The 13,793-nt window shown below is 40.9% G+C and overlaps 2 protein-coding genes across 3 annotated transcripts; both read left to right on the top strand.

Annotated features, from left to right (window-relative positions):
* The first annotated feature begins 873 nt into the window (after positions 1-873).
* LOC110737710 lies at positions 874-12,743 on the top strand. 2 transcript variants are annotated; one of them, XM_021918042.1, is made up of 5 exons: positions 874-1,169; positions 1,564-2,647; positions 4,068-4,190; positions 4,270-4,500; positions 12,398-12,743. In XM_021918042.1, the coding sequence occupies exons 2-4, from the start codon at positions 2,556-2,558 to the stop codon at positions 4,418-4,420; spliced, it is 366 nt and encodes a 121-aa protein (XP_021773734.1). In that variant the 5' UTR covers positions 874-1,169; positions 1,564-2,555; the 3' UTR covers positions 4,421-4,500; positions 12,398-12,743. The 2 variants fall into 2 exon arrangements, 1 of the variants encoding a protein (XP_021773734.1); XR_002514437.1 differs by lacking the exons at positions 4,270-4,500; positions 12,398-12,743 and having other exon boundaries at positions 2,762-4,259.
* LOC110737482 lies at positions 6,344-10,836 on the top strand. The gene has a single exon (XM_021917840.1). It carries the CDS (start codon positions 6,344-6,346, stop codon positions 9,527-9,529), a length of 3,186 nt encoding a protein of 1,061 aa, XP_021773532.1. The 3' UTR covers positions 9,530-10,836.
* Positions 12,744-13,793: the final 1,050 nt, after the last annotated feature.

Genomic DNA, 13,793 nt, shown 5'->3' with positions numbered 1-13,793 from the left:
AATGACACTTATCAGGCACATATATTTAGAGAAAATATGAGGGTATTGTAGGTAGTTTAGTGAATAAATACCAAAAAAATAAGGCTAATTTGGTATATTCATAGTGTCTAAAAATAGAAAATAGGAACATCATTTTAGGGCACTTAAAAAGGAAAATGGAAACTATATTTAGGGACGGAGGGAGAACTAACTTTGATCATCATTTATAAGTACCGTATTAGAATAAATTTTATCATGAAATATATTGTTAAATATATATTAATATAAGTATATAAGTTTTATATTATCAATTTTTTAAAGTATTTATTAATATAAATCACATATATAATCAAACTGGTGCATTGAAATGTGTACTAAGTTTGATTGTATCAATTATAACGGAGGGAGTATTAATAAACAAGATTGTTTCTCAAAATAACACAATCACTAGTAGAAATTTTGAAATAGGCACCCCCCTTTAGCACCGGTTCTTGAAAACCGGTGCCAAAAGAAATGGGCAGGATTGGAAAATTCAGAGTTGGCACCGGTTCCAACCAAAACCGGTGCCAACTAATCTAATTAGCACCGGTTCAAACCGGTGCCAACCAAAAAAAAAAAACGAAGAAAGCAATAGAGTTGGCACCGGTTCAGCTTAAACCAGTGCCCACTTTAGTAGTTAGCACCGGTTTGAACCGGTGCCTTTAAAAAAAAAACGGGCTTCTCAGCTCGTATTTCTCCTCCTTCTTTTCTTTCCCCCTGATTTTTCAACTTGTTTTTTCCCTCAGCTCGTTCTCACCTTCTCCATTGAAGCCGTTTTTGAGCTCTCTCACTCCATTGAAGCAGCTGCATGCACCTCCTTCTCTCTCCATATCTCTCCTCCATTAAACTCGTGCTCTCTATTCTCCATTGAAGCGCATTCTGAGTTTTCTCACCTCCATTGAAGCAGCTTCGAGGTAAGATTTGGGCCATTGTGGTCTTCTTAATCTACCGAATTTCTTCGCAACCTAGGGTTTGTCATTGATTTGGTTTTCAATTTTGTAATTTTAGGGTTCTGGTTTTATTTCTATTTTTTGTCAAACAAAATAAGTAGGAGAAGGAAGAGAGTAGGTCCTACCCGCCGCCACTCACCCTTCGCCGGCCACCCTCCGTTCCCCTCACCCGTCCTTCGTGCGTCGGCTACCGACCACCAGGTAATTTTTCTGATATTTTTCCTTAACACTAGATATCAGTTATCACCTGATATTTCTGAGCAATAATTATTATCAAAACTTGAGAGATTTTTTAACATTTTTGGGTAAAATTTCGTCTTTGAATTGATATAATCAATAATCGTAGTTGGTCGATATAATCATGCAAGGTAGAAAACCCAATTTGTTTGCCGAATTATTCAAATTTTGAGCGTTTACTGGAGTCGATTGATATAATCAATGAATCCTGCTAACACTGTTTTTGGTTGTTTTCTCTAATTTTTTTTCAATTTTTTGTTGCGATTTATAGTTTTTGGATTAGATATGTTTATTTTCTTGCTAATTCTGTATTAAATTGTTGTTTATATTTACGATTTTATTGTGATTTTTATTGCAGTTTTCTGGCAATGTTTAGTTGACTAAGACGGACGGACATTGATGCAGGTAGATGAATGGTGATTTTTGTGTGTGTGTGTGTATGTGTGTGTTGGGGGGGGGGGTTAGACCTTGTTTTGATCATTTTCTGCGCAAAAATTGTAGAGCAGTTCATAAAATGAACCATTAGGTGGTTTCTAAATATGCTTCACAATTTAGAATTTTGAAAATTTTGTAGCTTAAGCCTTTAACACTTCACAAACAAAATGCCTAAAGCCTTTATCACTCACTCTGTCAGACCTCAAGTCTTAATAAATCTCAATATATAACACATTGTTCTTCAAATTTTAATGCCTTTTTTTTTCCTCAAATTAACCCTGATATAAGATATTTGTAAGCTAAAAATGTGTATTGATCAAGTTTATCTGCTTAGTATGATGATTTGAAGGTGTTGAGGCCTCTTTTTATTCCTCAAAAAATGTTCTAGGTTATAATTATTTTAATTTGTTTACGCTAATAAGTCTAGAAAAGGGCTGGTAAGTTCAATTATAACTAAAAGTAAGTTTATGTTAGGGCCAATAAGTTGGTTAGTTTACATCAGATATGATTGGAGTTTCTAGGTGAAAAATACACAGCCTGAAAATTCTATCAGTTTTTGTTGATATATGAAGAAATGGCTCATGTTATAAATTGATAAACTTGTGCGTGAGAGGAAATTAGTTGGTGATTTAGACTCGTCTCTTGAGAAAAATAGAGAACACATGAGAACTTGTTGACCTCATTTATTCAACAGTAAGTATGATATGCCTTCTATGTATGTGGGTGAGAATCGGGTAGTATATTAATGGTTTTCATCATCTGTATATAATAGATGCGAATGTGGCTGGACTACATTGACGGAGACTGTACAGTTTACTTTGTCAGATCTATCATTTTATAATCTATGAAGATTGATTTACTGCTGATTTTCTGAATTTAATTGTGATTTTACTGTTGCTATGCTTGTCAAGAGACATGGTGATGGATTGCTACCTATTGATGACTACAACATTGAGCTTAAGGATCAAAGAGGGCAGAAGCTTAATATGGGTTCTGACAGATCAAAGGTATGTGTTTGCTGATTGCAAGCTACTGTATGCACCATCTGGAAGTCTCTCTTTAGTTTCAATTGTTGAGAAGCAACGCATGTGCGGAATTGCCTTATATTTTGTATATGACAGGGAAATAATGATGGGTCTTTGCTGCATACAAAGGGAAACAGCTAATGAGGGCATTAGGGGGGGTTGTTAAGCAAGGAGACATGTAAAAGCCGGTGCACTACTTTTCTGATTTAAGTTTGCATGCAAGCTTTTAAGCTTTATATTGTGGAATGTATGGAGTGCTATCCATGCATAATTCCAAGGCTATCCTGGTCATATTCAGGACCACGAAACTCAGAAGATGTTACCCTCAGTTTTGAACAATAAGGATTATATATCATCGATGTAAAAAGTAAATATACTAACTGTCTAGTTGATTAAGCTATCATTGGTGTAGGATATCCTGTTTAGAAGGAAACAGAATGCTAATGAGACACTCATGCTTGTCCCTCAAATGAAATGTATTGTTGGCTCTGCAGCTTAGATTGCCCATGATCCGCTCACTAATCTTAGCTCTTAAGACTGCAAGAATATGAGGTAAGAAAGGGTGCACAAACTTGCATTTGTCCATTTGAAATGCATGTACTTGCTGTATGGGAATTGCACATGATTACTAGGGTTCTACATTGCTAATTAGCAAGAGTGTGTTCCCCAAGTCTGTCAGCCTCCTGTTGATAGAACCCACTGTATGGCAAGTTAAGTATCATTTTTTACCTTTATAAATTCTAATGTCTTTATAAAATTATTTGAGTGAATCAACAGAGGACTAGCATAGCCTATTCTCTAAATCTTATCTCATATAATTTCATATTTCCTCCATTCCTCAATTGATGCATCTCTTTCCTTTTTGGGATGTTTTACAATAGATGCATCCCTTTTCCTTTTAGTAAAAAATTATTTGCAAAATTTTTGCCCTGAACTTAAGTGAGGACCAACTCCATTTTTACTTTACATGCTATGGCTAAAGGTTAACACATAAGCAATTATGTTAATTTCCCTACTCTGTCTCTCCTTTCTATTGGTTTGTGTGCCAACTCTCAAGGATGCATCAATTGAGAAACTAAGGAAGTAGTTTATTATCTTTCTGGCAAAAAGGGGATGGCTACCCTAAAGTCCCAAACACGACTAGGCTATTATAGGGCTTATAAACTTTGGTATAGCCTTGATTATCAATATATCATGTTAGAGACTAGAAAGGTGATGCAGGGCACAATTTTATGTTTCATTTTTTGTTTGGCTTGTATCTGTACACCATTCTGCTAATGTTCGCTGAGTTGTCCTTTAATTTTAGCATTACCATTGTTTGCTCCCCATTTGACTGTTACTCTTTGTTGTAGTCTTATCTTGTATTTTGACTGTCTGATTCACAAGACTGATGTATGTGTAGTGCAAAGCATTTGCTGGCAGAGACAAAACTGGAACATGATGAAGCTTTACTATCCCAAGAGGCTGATGCTGATTATGTCATAGAAGTTTCAGGTGCGATCAACAGTAATGCAGCATTTTATAGGTTAGTTTCATGACTTTTGTCATTCTGTGTTTCAACTGATTGCCCAACTAGCTGAAGCAAAAGTTAATGATTATAATAGTGGTTATCAGGGGTATGATAGTAGTAATTGGTATAATGGGGCCTCAGTTGAGGAGATGGCTTCGACAATGCCGGTCAGTGGGGTTGATAGCTTTGCTAGTTTGGTGGGAGGAGAAGAAAGGATCAACCACCGGCTGAAATTATTGAGGTGAAGCAGGATGAATTGATGAAGAACCGCCCAATTGGGGATAAATCTAAGCTTATTGGAATAGCATTTGGACCTTCTTATCAGGTATATCATATTTTATAACCCTGTGTACTTTAGATTTTGCTATTTGATTGTTATTTCTTGATTGTTGGCTTGCTGCTTATGTTATTAGTTCCTTAATTGGTGAATTGTGATTGTAACTGTGTGTTTATTGGGTTGAAAGTTGACTGCTTTGGCAGTTCAGAGTCCTTCACTTTACATATGGGAAAAATGTGGTCAGACTTTTTTCTTTGGTACTGAATTTTCCTTTTCTGCGGTAGCTGAGTTACTCCATGGATCCTATGGGAAAAATTGCATCCTTTTTAAACAAAATAGTTTCGTGAATTATAGTAGTGGTTATGATGACAACTCTGAAATGTTTAGGAAATCAGAATCCTATAAACTTCGTATTGGAGTATGGCATTTGGAAGATGGTTCCCATCTTAGTTTAATTGAATCACACCCTGGCTATTCTAATCTATTTTGGCCGCCTCCATCTTGGATTTGGACGAAAGACAAGTATGTTTTCAGTCGTGGTTTGATTGGTTTCTGTTCTTTACTATGATTAGCTGTTTTGTGATTAATTCTTCTATTATATTTCTCATTGAAGTACCATATCGGAAATCGCCGCTGCACTTTTGGTCCTGCGCTCTTTCCTTTCAATGAATCTCTAACAATACAAGAACATAATCTTCCATTTATATACACCAAATCAGGCATAAACTCATAGGTAGTTTAGGTTATTATCCATTTGGCTCTTGTTTCCCTAGATTGTTTAAGTTGCTTTATAAAAAAAAAAAAAAGGTGGAAGCGCATTTGAGACTTTGCTTACTGCTAGGAGCAAGGTATATTTTTGGACTAATTTGCTGACGTTTAAGACTTTGCTTTGAATGATACATTTGTAAAAATACTGTTACATTGGATTCTGAATAAGCTGTTTTTGGTGGATTTCTTTTAGAAATGTTGAAACCAAAGTGCTGATTATGCTTGGATTACCATGCATGCGTAGTTATCTCTTAAGATCTTGGTAGGCATTCATTATGGGTGGATTTCTTTTCTACTATGGACTGAAAACTATCCAACCCTATGTCAATTTCTTAAGAATTAATTCAATTTTAGTAAAGTTGGCAGAGTATCAATCGGATGTGCATGTAATAACTGGATGATATTGTTTGGGCTATTTTGTTTAGGTATATGACTAATTCTAAGTTAAATGTTTATTAGCAATCTATTTGAAGTTGAAAAATGGTGTTACTGTTTACTGTCTTCTTTCCTTGGGTGAGTCGTGAAGCTACTATTACTAGACTCATTTTATGGAAGAAGTTTATTTTGCAGTTTGTTATGGAACGGGTCAATAAGGTCAACAAAGCTATCGGACCAATTCAACCACCACTTTTGGTGTACTCCAGGCGCGCAAAACAGGGGCAGCAGCAAGGGTCAATTGTGAGAAGGAACAATGAACAACAGGACAAGGCCAATTAAGGGGAAGTTGAGGAAAGAAGGCAGCCTCCTTTAATCATAACCTTTGTGGGTTTCTATTTTAGTTAATTAATGTCACATGTTCTAGTTAAGTCTTGAGTATATGTATTGTAGTTAGGGGACAGTAGAGACCATCGAGAAATTAGTGAAAATACATGAGAGACTTGTGGCCTCAAGCTACTGTGAGATTCATAACCTCAAGTTATGCCTATCCCTTGTAATTCAATCATCAGTGAATCAAATACTCAAGTTTAAGCCTTGGTTCTTGCAAATTGTCTTAAATTATAATTGCAATAAGTTAGTCTATTACAAACTTGGTATCAGAGCGGTGGTCCTGCGGCCGTGGTCACCGGAATCCACCACCCCCCTTTTAAGCCAAAAAAAAAAAAAAAAAAAAAAAAAAGGGGAGATGGAAAACAGCACCTCGCAGAGGGTGGACGCCCTGGAGGGAACGCTGGCAGACCTGAAAGCCCAGATGGCTACCATCGTGGAGAAACTACAAACCCCGGACGACAACCTGTCGCGAGCAGTAACAGCAGCCGTAAGGGCTGCCATGGAGGAGGAGAGACAAAAAATCGCGGAGGAAAGGAAGAAAACCGAGGAGAACGTAACAGCCGCCGTTGATAAGGTGGAGGAACGTTTGATTCGCTTCCGATCCACGGTCGATACACAAGCCGCAATCGATCGCCAGAAGATCACCAAATTGCAGGAGGAACTGGAGAAAACGAGGCAACCTCAAGCACAAGGAATGCAGCAACCTATTCCGGTGGTGGAAGAGAACAGCCCGCGATTGGGTGGAGGGAATAACCTCACGCCAGGTAGAGAGAAGCCGTACGAAGAGCAAGACTGGCCGCACTTTGAACAAGGGGATTGGCGCTGGAGAGGAGCCGGAGAGGGCGGCGGCGGTCACTGGAAGCACCGGAAGTTGGAGATGCCACTCTTCGACGGGTCAGACCCCGATAATTGGACGGCGAGGGCCGAAATGTACTATGATTTTTACAAATTGACGGAGAAGGAAACGATGGAGGTAGCGGTAGTGGCGATGGATGGAGCCGCTCTGAAATGGTTCCAGTGGGAGCAAAAGCGGCGGCCTTTTTATGGGTGGCCAGACCTCAAGCAGAGGGCCTTGAGCGAATTCCGACCTTCCCACTCGGGAACGCTCCACGAACAGTGGCTGGCGGTGACGCAAGAAGGGTCGGGGTCGGTGGCAGAATACCGTCGGAAATTCATTGAGATGGCGGCGCCGCTAGAGGACGTGCCGAAGAGTATCATGTTAGGGCAATTCATCCACGGGTTGAACAGGGAAGTGAAATCGGAGCTGAGACTCCTCAACCCGCCTAACCTTGAAAGAGCCATGGAAATGGCAGGAAGAATAGAAGAGAAGAATCGGGTTCAGCTGGGAAAGAAGCCATTAAGTAATTGGAGAGGTGGGTCAACGGCTGGGCCCTCAAACTCGGGCCCAATGCAAGGCAACCCAACCTTCAGTAAAGGAGGCCTCATAGCTTCCTACGGGCTACCCAGCAGCAGTGGGCCGCCCAAACCCTGGCCCAAGGCTCCTGAGTCCCAAGGGTCCGTGAATTTGGGCCGGGCCACGTCGGGCCCAAGTCAAAGTGTTTCCGGGGTTACGAGGAGGTTGACCGAGAGTGAGTTAGCAGAAAGGAGGACAAAAGGGTTGTGCTTTAAGTGTGATGAAAGGTGGGGTGTAGGGCATCGTTGTAAGAGAAAGGAGCTTAGTGTGTTGTTAGTCGCGGAGGGTGAAGTCGAGTTGGAGGACGAAGGGCCGGAGTTGGGAAGTGACACCCTGTCGGAAGAAGTTGGAGGCATGTCGTTGTGCTCGGTGATCGGGATACACAACCCAAAAACGATGAAGTTGAGGGGAGTAGTAAAAGGGCAAGAAGTAGTGGTGATGATTGATCCCGGGGCTACTCATAATTTTTTAGCTATTTCGGTAGTCGAGCAAGCGGCCATACCCATCTCACAAGGTGGGGAATTTGCGGTATCCTTAGGAAACGGGGATACAATTCGTGGTAGAGGAGTGTGTAAGGGAGTCAAGGTGGAATTGAGGGGAGGTATCACCGTTATTGAGGATTTTTTTCCTCTCACTTTAGGGAGTGCCGAGGTAATTTTAGGAGTTCAATGGCTCGAGAAGTTAGGTCCGGTGGTGACTAATTGGCGTACTCACATCATGAAGTTCAACATCGGAGGTGTGCCGGTGACCCTTACCGGAGACCCTACTCTCGAAAAGACCCAAGTTTCGTTAAAGGCCATGGTGAGGGTGCTTAAAAAAGAGAAGTTAGGCCTTTGGGTCGAATTCAACCAAGCTGAAACACAAGAAATGGGCCCAACTGAAGTTAGCCCACCTTCTTACTTGATGAATGTCTTGGGCCAATTTAAAGGGGTCTTCAATATGCCTAATGGGCTGCCACCAGAAAGGGGCCATGAGCATTCCATTGTTCTTAAAGATGGGGTCGACCCAATTAGTGTGAGATCATATAGATTCCCACAAATTCAAAAGGATGAAGTTGAAAGGCTTATCCGGGAAATGCTCGAATCCGGGATTATCAAACCGTCTTCTAGCCCCTTCTCAAGTCCGGTTTTACTCGTGAAAAAAAAAGATGGCTCGTGGAGGTTTTGTGTAGATTACCGGGCCCTCAACAAGGAAACCGTTCCCGATAAATATCCAATCCCGGTTATTGATGAGCTATTAGACGAGTTACATGGAGCAACGGTTTTCTCCAAGCTCGATTTGAAATCCGGTTATCATCAAATCCGGGTTCGACCGAGCGATACTCACAAGACGGCTTTCCGGACACACGAGGGGCATTATGAGTTCCTCGTGATGCCTTTCGGCCTCACAAATGCGCCGGCGAGGTTTCAATCACTTATGAACGACGTTTTTCGGCCATATTTAAGGAAGTTTGTTTTGGTCTTTTTCGATGATATTTTAATATATAGTAAGGCAGCGGAAGAGCACGTCCATCATTTACAGTTGGTCCTTCAAAAGTTGGAAGAAAATCAATTATATGCAAATTATAAGAAATGCGAATTTGGGAAGGGTGAAATTGCATATCTTGGTCATGTCATATCGAAGCAGGGAGTTTCCATGGATGGAGATAAAATTCGATCCATTGTAGAGTGGAAAACCCCGAGGAATCTCCGTGAGCTTAGGGGATTTTTGGGATTAACGGGTTATTATCGCAAGTTTGTCAAACACTATGCTCAGATTGCCGGCCCCCTCACGGCTCAATTGAAGAAAGAAAATTACGGATGGACGGAAGAAGCCACGGCAGCGTTCCAGAACCTGAAGACCGCCATGACCACAGCCCCGGTCCTGGCTGTCCCCGATTTCCGCGAAGGTTTCGTGGTGGAAACCGACGCCTCCGAATACGGATTGGGGGTAGTAATGATGCAGCGAGATCGCCCAATTGCTTTCTTTAGTAAACTCTTGGGGGTGCGAGCTCGGGCCAAATCGATTTATGAGAAGGAGTTAATGGCTATCTCATTGGCGGTGGCGAAGTGGCGCCATTATCTATTGGGTCGATCATTCGTTGTGCGCACGGATCAGCAGAGCCTCAAGTACTTAACTGAGAAGTGAGTAGTGAATACCAGAGGTGGCTTCGGAAACTCGTGGGGTTCGATTTCACCATTCAGTATAAACCGGGCACCGCCAACAGGGTGGCTGATGCGTTGTCACGCAAGGATGAAGCTCTGGTTATCAAACCAGTGAAGGGGACGAAGAAAGAAGATGAAGTGGTTGAGTTTGGGTCTTTAGTTCACTCTTGTTATGTGGACTGGACTGATCTTGAGAAGGAGTTGGAGAATGATAAAGGATTGGGCCAGATTATGTTGGGCTTGAAACAAGGGAAAGAAGGGCCTAAAGGGTTTCACATTGAAGGGGATAGACTCTTTTATAAAGATCGTATTGTATTGCCTAACCATTCAAAATATATTGCTTTACTTTTGCAGGAGTATCACAGTACCCCCATTGGTGGCCATGACGGTGAGCTCAAGACCTATCTCCGACTCACCGCCGATTGGTTTTGGGCCGGGATGAGAAAAGATGTGGCTAAATTTGTTCGGGAATGCGATGTTTGTCAACGAAGCAAGACTATCACTAAGCGGCCGTTGGGATTGCTCCAACCGCTCCCTATTCCCGAGGCTGTTTGGGAGGAAATTTCAATGGACTTCGTGGAGGGTCTTCCCTTATCCCGAGGAAGCGACGCGGTGTTAGTAGTGGTGGATCGCTTGTCGAAGTATGCCCATTTCATTGGTCTCAAACACCCCTTTAACGCCCTCAAAGTAGCAGATTTCTTTGTCAAAGAAGTTGTCCGACTTCATGGATTTCCGGCATCCATTGTGTCAGATCGAGATCGAGTCTTCATGAGTATATTCTGGAAGGAGTTGTTTCGATTGCAAGGAACGCATCTCCGAAGAAGCACGTCCTACCATCCTCAAACCGATGGTCAAACGGAGATCGTGAACAAGAGCCTGGAGATGTATTTGCGATGTTTCATTGCGGAAAAACCAAAGAGTTGGGCTCGATGGCTCCCGTGGGCGGAGTATTCTTATAACACCTCACCCCACACCTCTACTAAGATGACACCTTTTCGAGTGGTTTACGGGAGAGATCCACCCAAGCTGTGGCGTTTAAGGGCTGGTCAAACCATGGTTAGCAGTCTTGAAGAAATGTTAATGGAGAGGGATGCGATATTGGACGAGCTACGATTGAATTTGAACCGAGCCCAGCAAGTAATGAAGGGTTACGCGGACAAACAAAGGAAGGATGAGGAATTTTCGATTGGGGAAAGAGTGTTCCTTAAATTGCAACCTTATCGTCAGAAATCACTTGCGAAGAGACCATTTGAGAAGTTGGCTGCCAGATTCTATGGGCCTTTTGAAATTTTGGAGCGCATTGGCAGAGTAGCTTATAAACTACAACTACCACCACATTGCAAGATCCATCCCGTGTTTCACATCTCACAACTCAAGCGAGCATTAGGGGACTCTACCTGCCCGCCCACGATTCCACCCCAACTCTCCCCCGACTTGGAATTGTTGGTGGAACCAGCAGAATTGCTTGAGGTGCGCACCATTAAGAAAGGACCTGTTTTCGTGCTTGAAGTGCTGCTCACTTGGAAGGGTTTGCCAGCGCATGATGCTACTTGGGAAGAGTTCGATGCAGTCAATGAGCGTTTTCCCTCCTTCCACCTTGAGGACAAGGTGAAGCTCACAGGGGGGAGTGATGTTATGGAACGGGTCAATAAGGTCAACAAAGCTATCGGACCAATTCAACCACCACTTTTGGTGTACTCCAGGCGCGCAAAACAGGGGCAGCAGCAAGGGTCAATTGTGAGAAGGAACAATGAACAACAGGACAAGGCCAATTAAGGGGAAGTTGAGGAAAGAAGGCAGCCTCCTTTAATCATAACCTTTGTGGGTTTCTATTTTAGTTAATTAATGTCACATGTTCTAGTTAAGTCTTGAGTATATGTATTGTAGTTAGGGGACAGTAGAGACCATCGAGAAATTAGTGAAAATACATGAGAGACTTGTGGCCTCAAGCTACTGTGAGATTCATAACCTCAAGTTATGCCTATCCCTTGTAATTCAATCATCAGTGAATCAAATACTCAAGTTTAAGCCTTGGTTCTTGCAAATTGTCTTAAATTATAATTGCAATAAGTTAGTCTATTACACAGTTACTATGTAGAGCAACTGATATAGTGTAAATGTGAATCATTTCGTAGAACACCTTGAGTTTTATTTTTAATGTCACCTATTTAACTTTTTTTTAATTGAAGTTTTGGCATACTCATTCTACCTTGCTTTGGAGTATGTTTGGATAGCGGCTTGTTTGTTCATTGAAGATTAGCTGATTATGCATGCATTGCTGACAGTTGAGAGAATTTGGGTCAGCTGTCTGTTGATAGTGTGAACAGCTTGATCTCCGATATCTAAGATTTGGCAGGTTTATTGGATTTAATGTAATGAATCAGCTAGAACTTAGGCGAAACTTAGGTGATGTGTATGAATAATTTGCTGAAACTTGCAAGTCCTGGTGCTGTGCACTGATGTTCACAGGTTTCTGCCGTCGTAGGGAGGGTAGTATTACTCTTGGTTAGATAGGCTATGCTCCTCGTACCCGGAGGCTAGTTTGCTTGGCTTGGACCAGTCGTTATGTCTACCAATGTTCTGGAATTTAGAACAAATAATGTGTAAATTCCGTACTGCTAATATACTCAAGTAAGAGTTGACTTGTGAACTGTTCTCATGTACTATGCAAATCTCATTTCCTTTCCAGAAGGCTATTTCCATACTGTCATTTGTAATGCACAGGAGTTTCGAAACACAACTGTTAATACTGATCTCCATTTATTGATCAGACTATTGGAATTCATCTTTGATTATTGTTCATGTATTTACTCAGTTTGTTAATTTTTTTTTGTGTACGTTTTGCCTTTAGCAAAACTGTTGAGTGCTTAAGCATAGCAAAGGAAGAGAAACAAATTCCGAAGGAAGAGCAGCCACCAGCACAAGACAGCCTGCCTAAACAGAAGCAAAATCAATCACCCAGCCAGCTTGAACAGAGCAGAAACACAGCCACAGAAGCAGAACAACCACAACCATCAGAGCAGAAACACAGCCACAGCCACCAGGGTAGAAACACAGCCAGCAGAGCAGCCACCAGCACAAGACCAGGACATCTAGTTAAATGAAATGCAAGAAAGGTCGATCAGAGATAAGTCTAGATTATTTATTTTTTTTTGGACGAAAATTGTAATATTACAGCCTTTTTTAATGAAAATATTTAACTTTATATATATGTTAATGTTTCTATATCAATTTAAGTGAAAAAAAATGCAAATATATATTTTTTTTTTGGGGGTATTTTTGGCACCGGTTTTGACCAGAACCGGTGCCTATAGTGGGGTTTCTTGCACCGGTTCTTGCTTTGAACCGGTGCCAATAGTATTGAATAAAAAAAAAAATCGCGCCATGGTAGTTGGCACCGGTTAACCGGTGCCAAAGCATGTAGTTGGCACCGGTTAACCGGTGCTAAATGCTTTAGTTGGCACCGGTTTTGAACCGGTGCCAAATTTTCATGAATTTGGCATCCCTCAAATACCCAACGGTTCAAAACCGGTGCCAAAGGGGGGGGTTTGAACCGGTGCCTTTTTATCTTTTTCGTCTAGTGAATAGTAAATAAAACCAAAATATTTTAATATTCTACTTCGTATATTTTCTGCCGTATTTTTTACCCTTCTTCCTCCATATTTTTATCCTTCTTCGCGAATCACCATTGAAGCCACTTTCCCCCTCCATTGAAGCAAATCGCAAACCACCTTTTCGCCACCATATACATATCCAACATTGAATTAAACGAAAATCTAAAGAAAAAATAGAAAAATAAGAGCATGATTAACTCCAAAAAGGCAAGGTTGTTGTTAGGGGTGTAAATGAGTTAATACATTCGTGAACTACTCGCGAACAAGCTCTGTCAAAGTTTGGTCAAAACTCGTTTGTTAAGCTAACAAACAAGCTTGAACAAAAATCTTAAGCTCGTCAAATAGATGAACAAAGTTCGAACAACATATCATGTTCGACTCGGTAATATTCATGAACAGCTCGTTTTAGTCCATTTATTAGTTTTTCACGCCAAGTAAAACTCAGATAAATTATGTAAGAAGTAACTTTTATTCATACATATTTGTAAGAAATACTAATTATTTCATCATGTAAAGGCATGCATGAAAACTCCGTTATTACCTTTTTCTATAGAAAGAATAAAAACATCTTATATAAAATTATATGCATGTATTAAAATTTGAAAGAAGCCATTTTTTAATGATAAATTAGGG

Source organism: Chenopodium quinoa, unplaced genomic scaffold (assembly GCF_001683475.1).
Source record: "Chenopodium quinoa cultivar QQ74 unplaced genomic scaffold, ASM168347v1, whole genome shotgun sequence".
Lineage (NCBI taxonomy): Eukaryota > Viridiplantae > Streptophyta > Magnoliopsida > Caryophyllales > Amaranthaceae > Chenopodium > Chenopodium quinoa.
Note: the sequence above shows the minus strand (reverse complement) of the source record. Positions and strands in the feature narration are given on the sequence as shown.

What these genes read in the sequence shown, in the direction of transcription:
- LOC110737710 (XM_021918042.1), top strand. Translation starts at nt 2,556, where the DNA reads ATGGTGATGGATTGCTACCTATTGATGACTACAACATTGAGCTTAAGG. An exon ending in TGGGTTCTGACAGATCAAAG is followed by an intron (nt 2,648 to 4,067) that starts GTATGTGTTTGC and finishes ATGTATGTGTAG; the next exon opens with TGCAAAGCATTTGCTGGCAG. An exon ending in AGTAATGCAGCATTTTATAG is followed by an intron (nt 4,191 to 4,269) that starts GTTAGTTTCATG and finishes TGATTATAATAG; the next exon opens with TGGTTATCAGGGGTATGATA.
- LOC110737482 (XM_021917840.1), top strand. Translation starts at nt 6,344, where the DNA reads ATGGAAAACAGCACCTCGCAGAGGGTGGACGCCCTGGAGGGAACGCTG.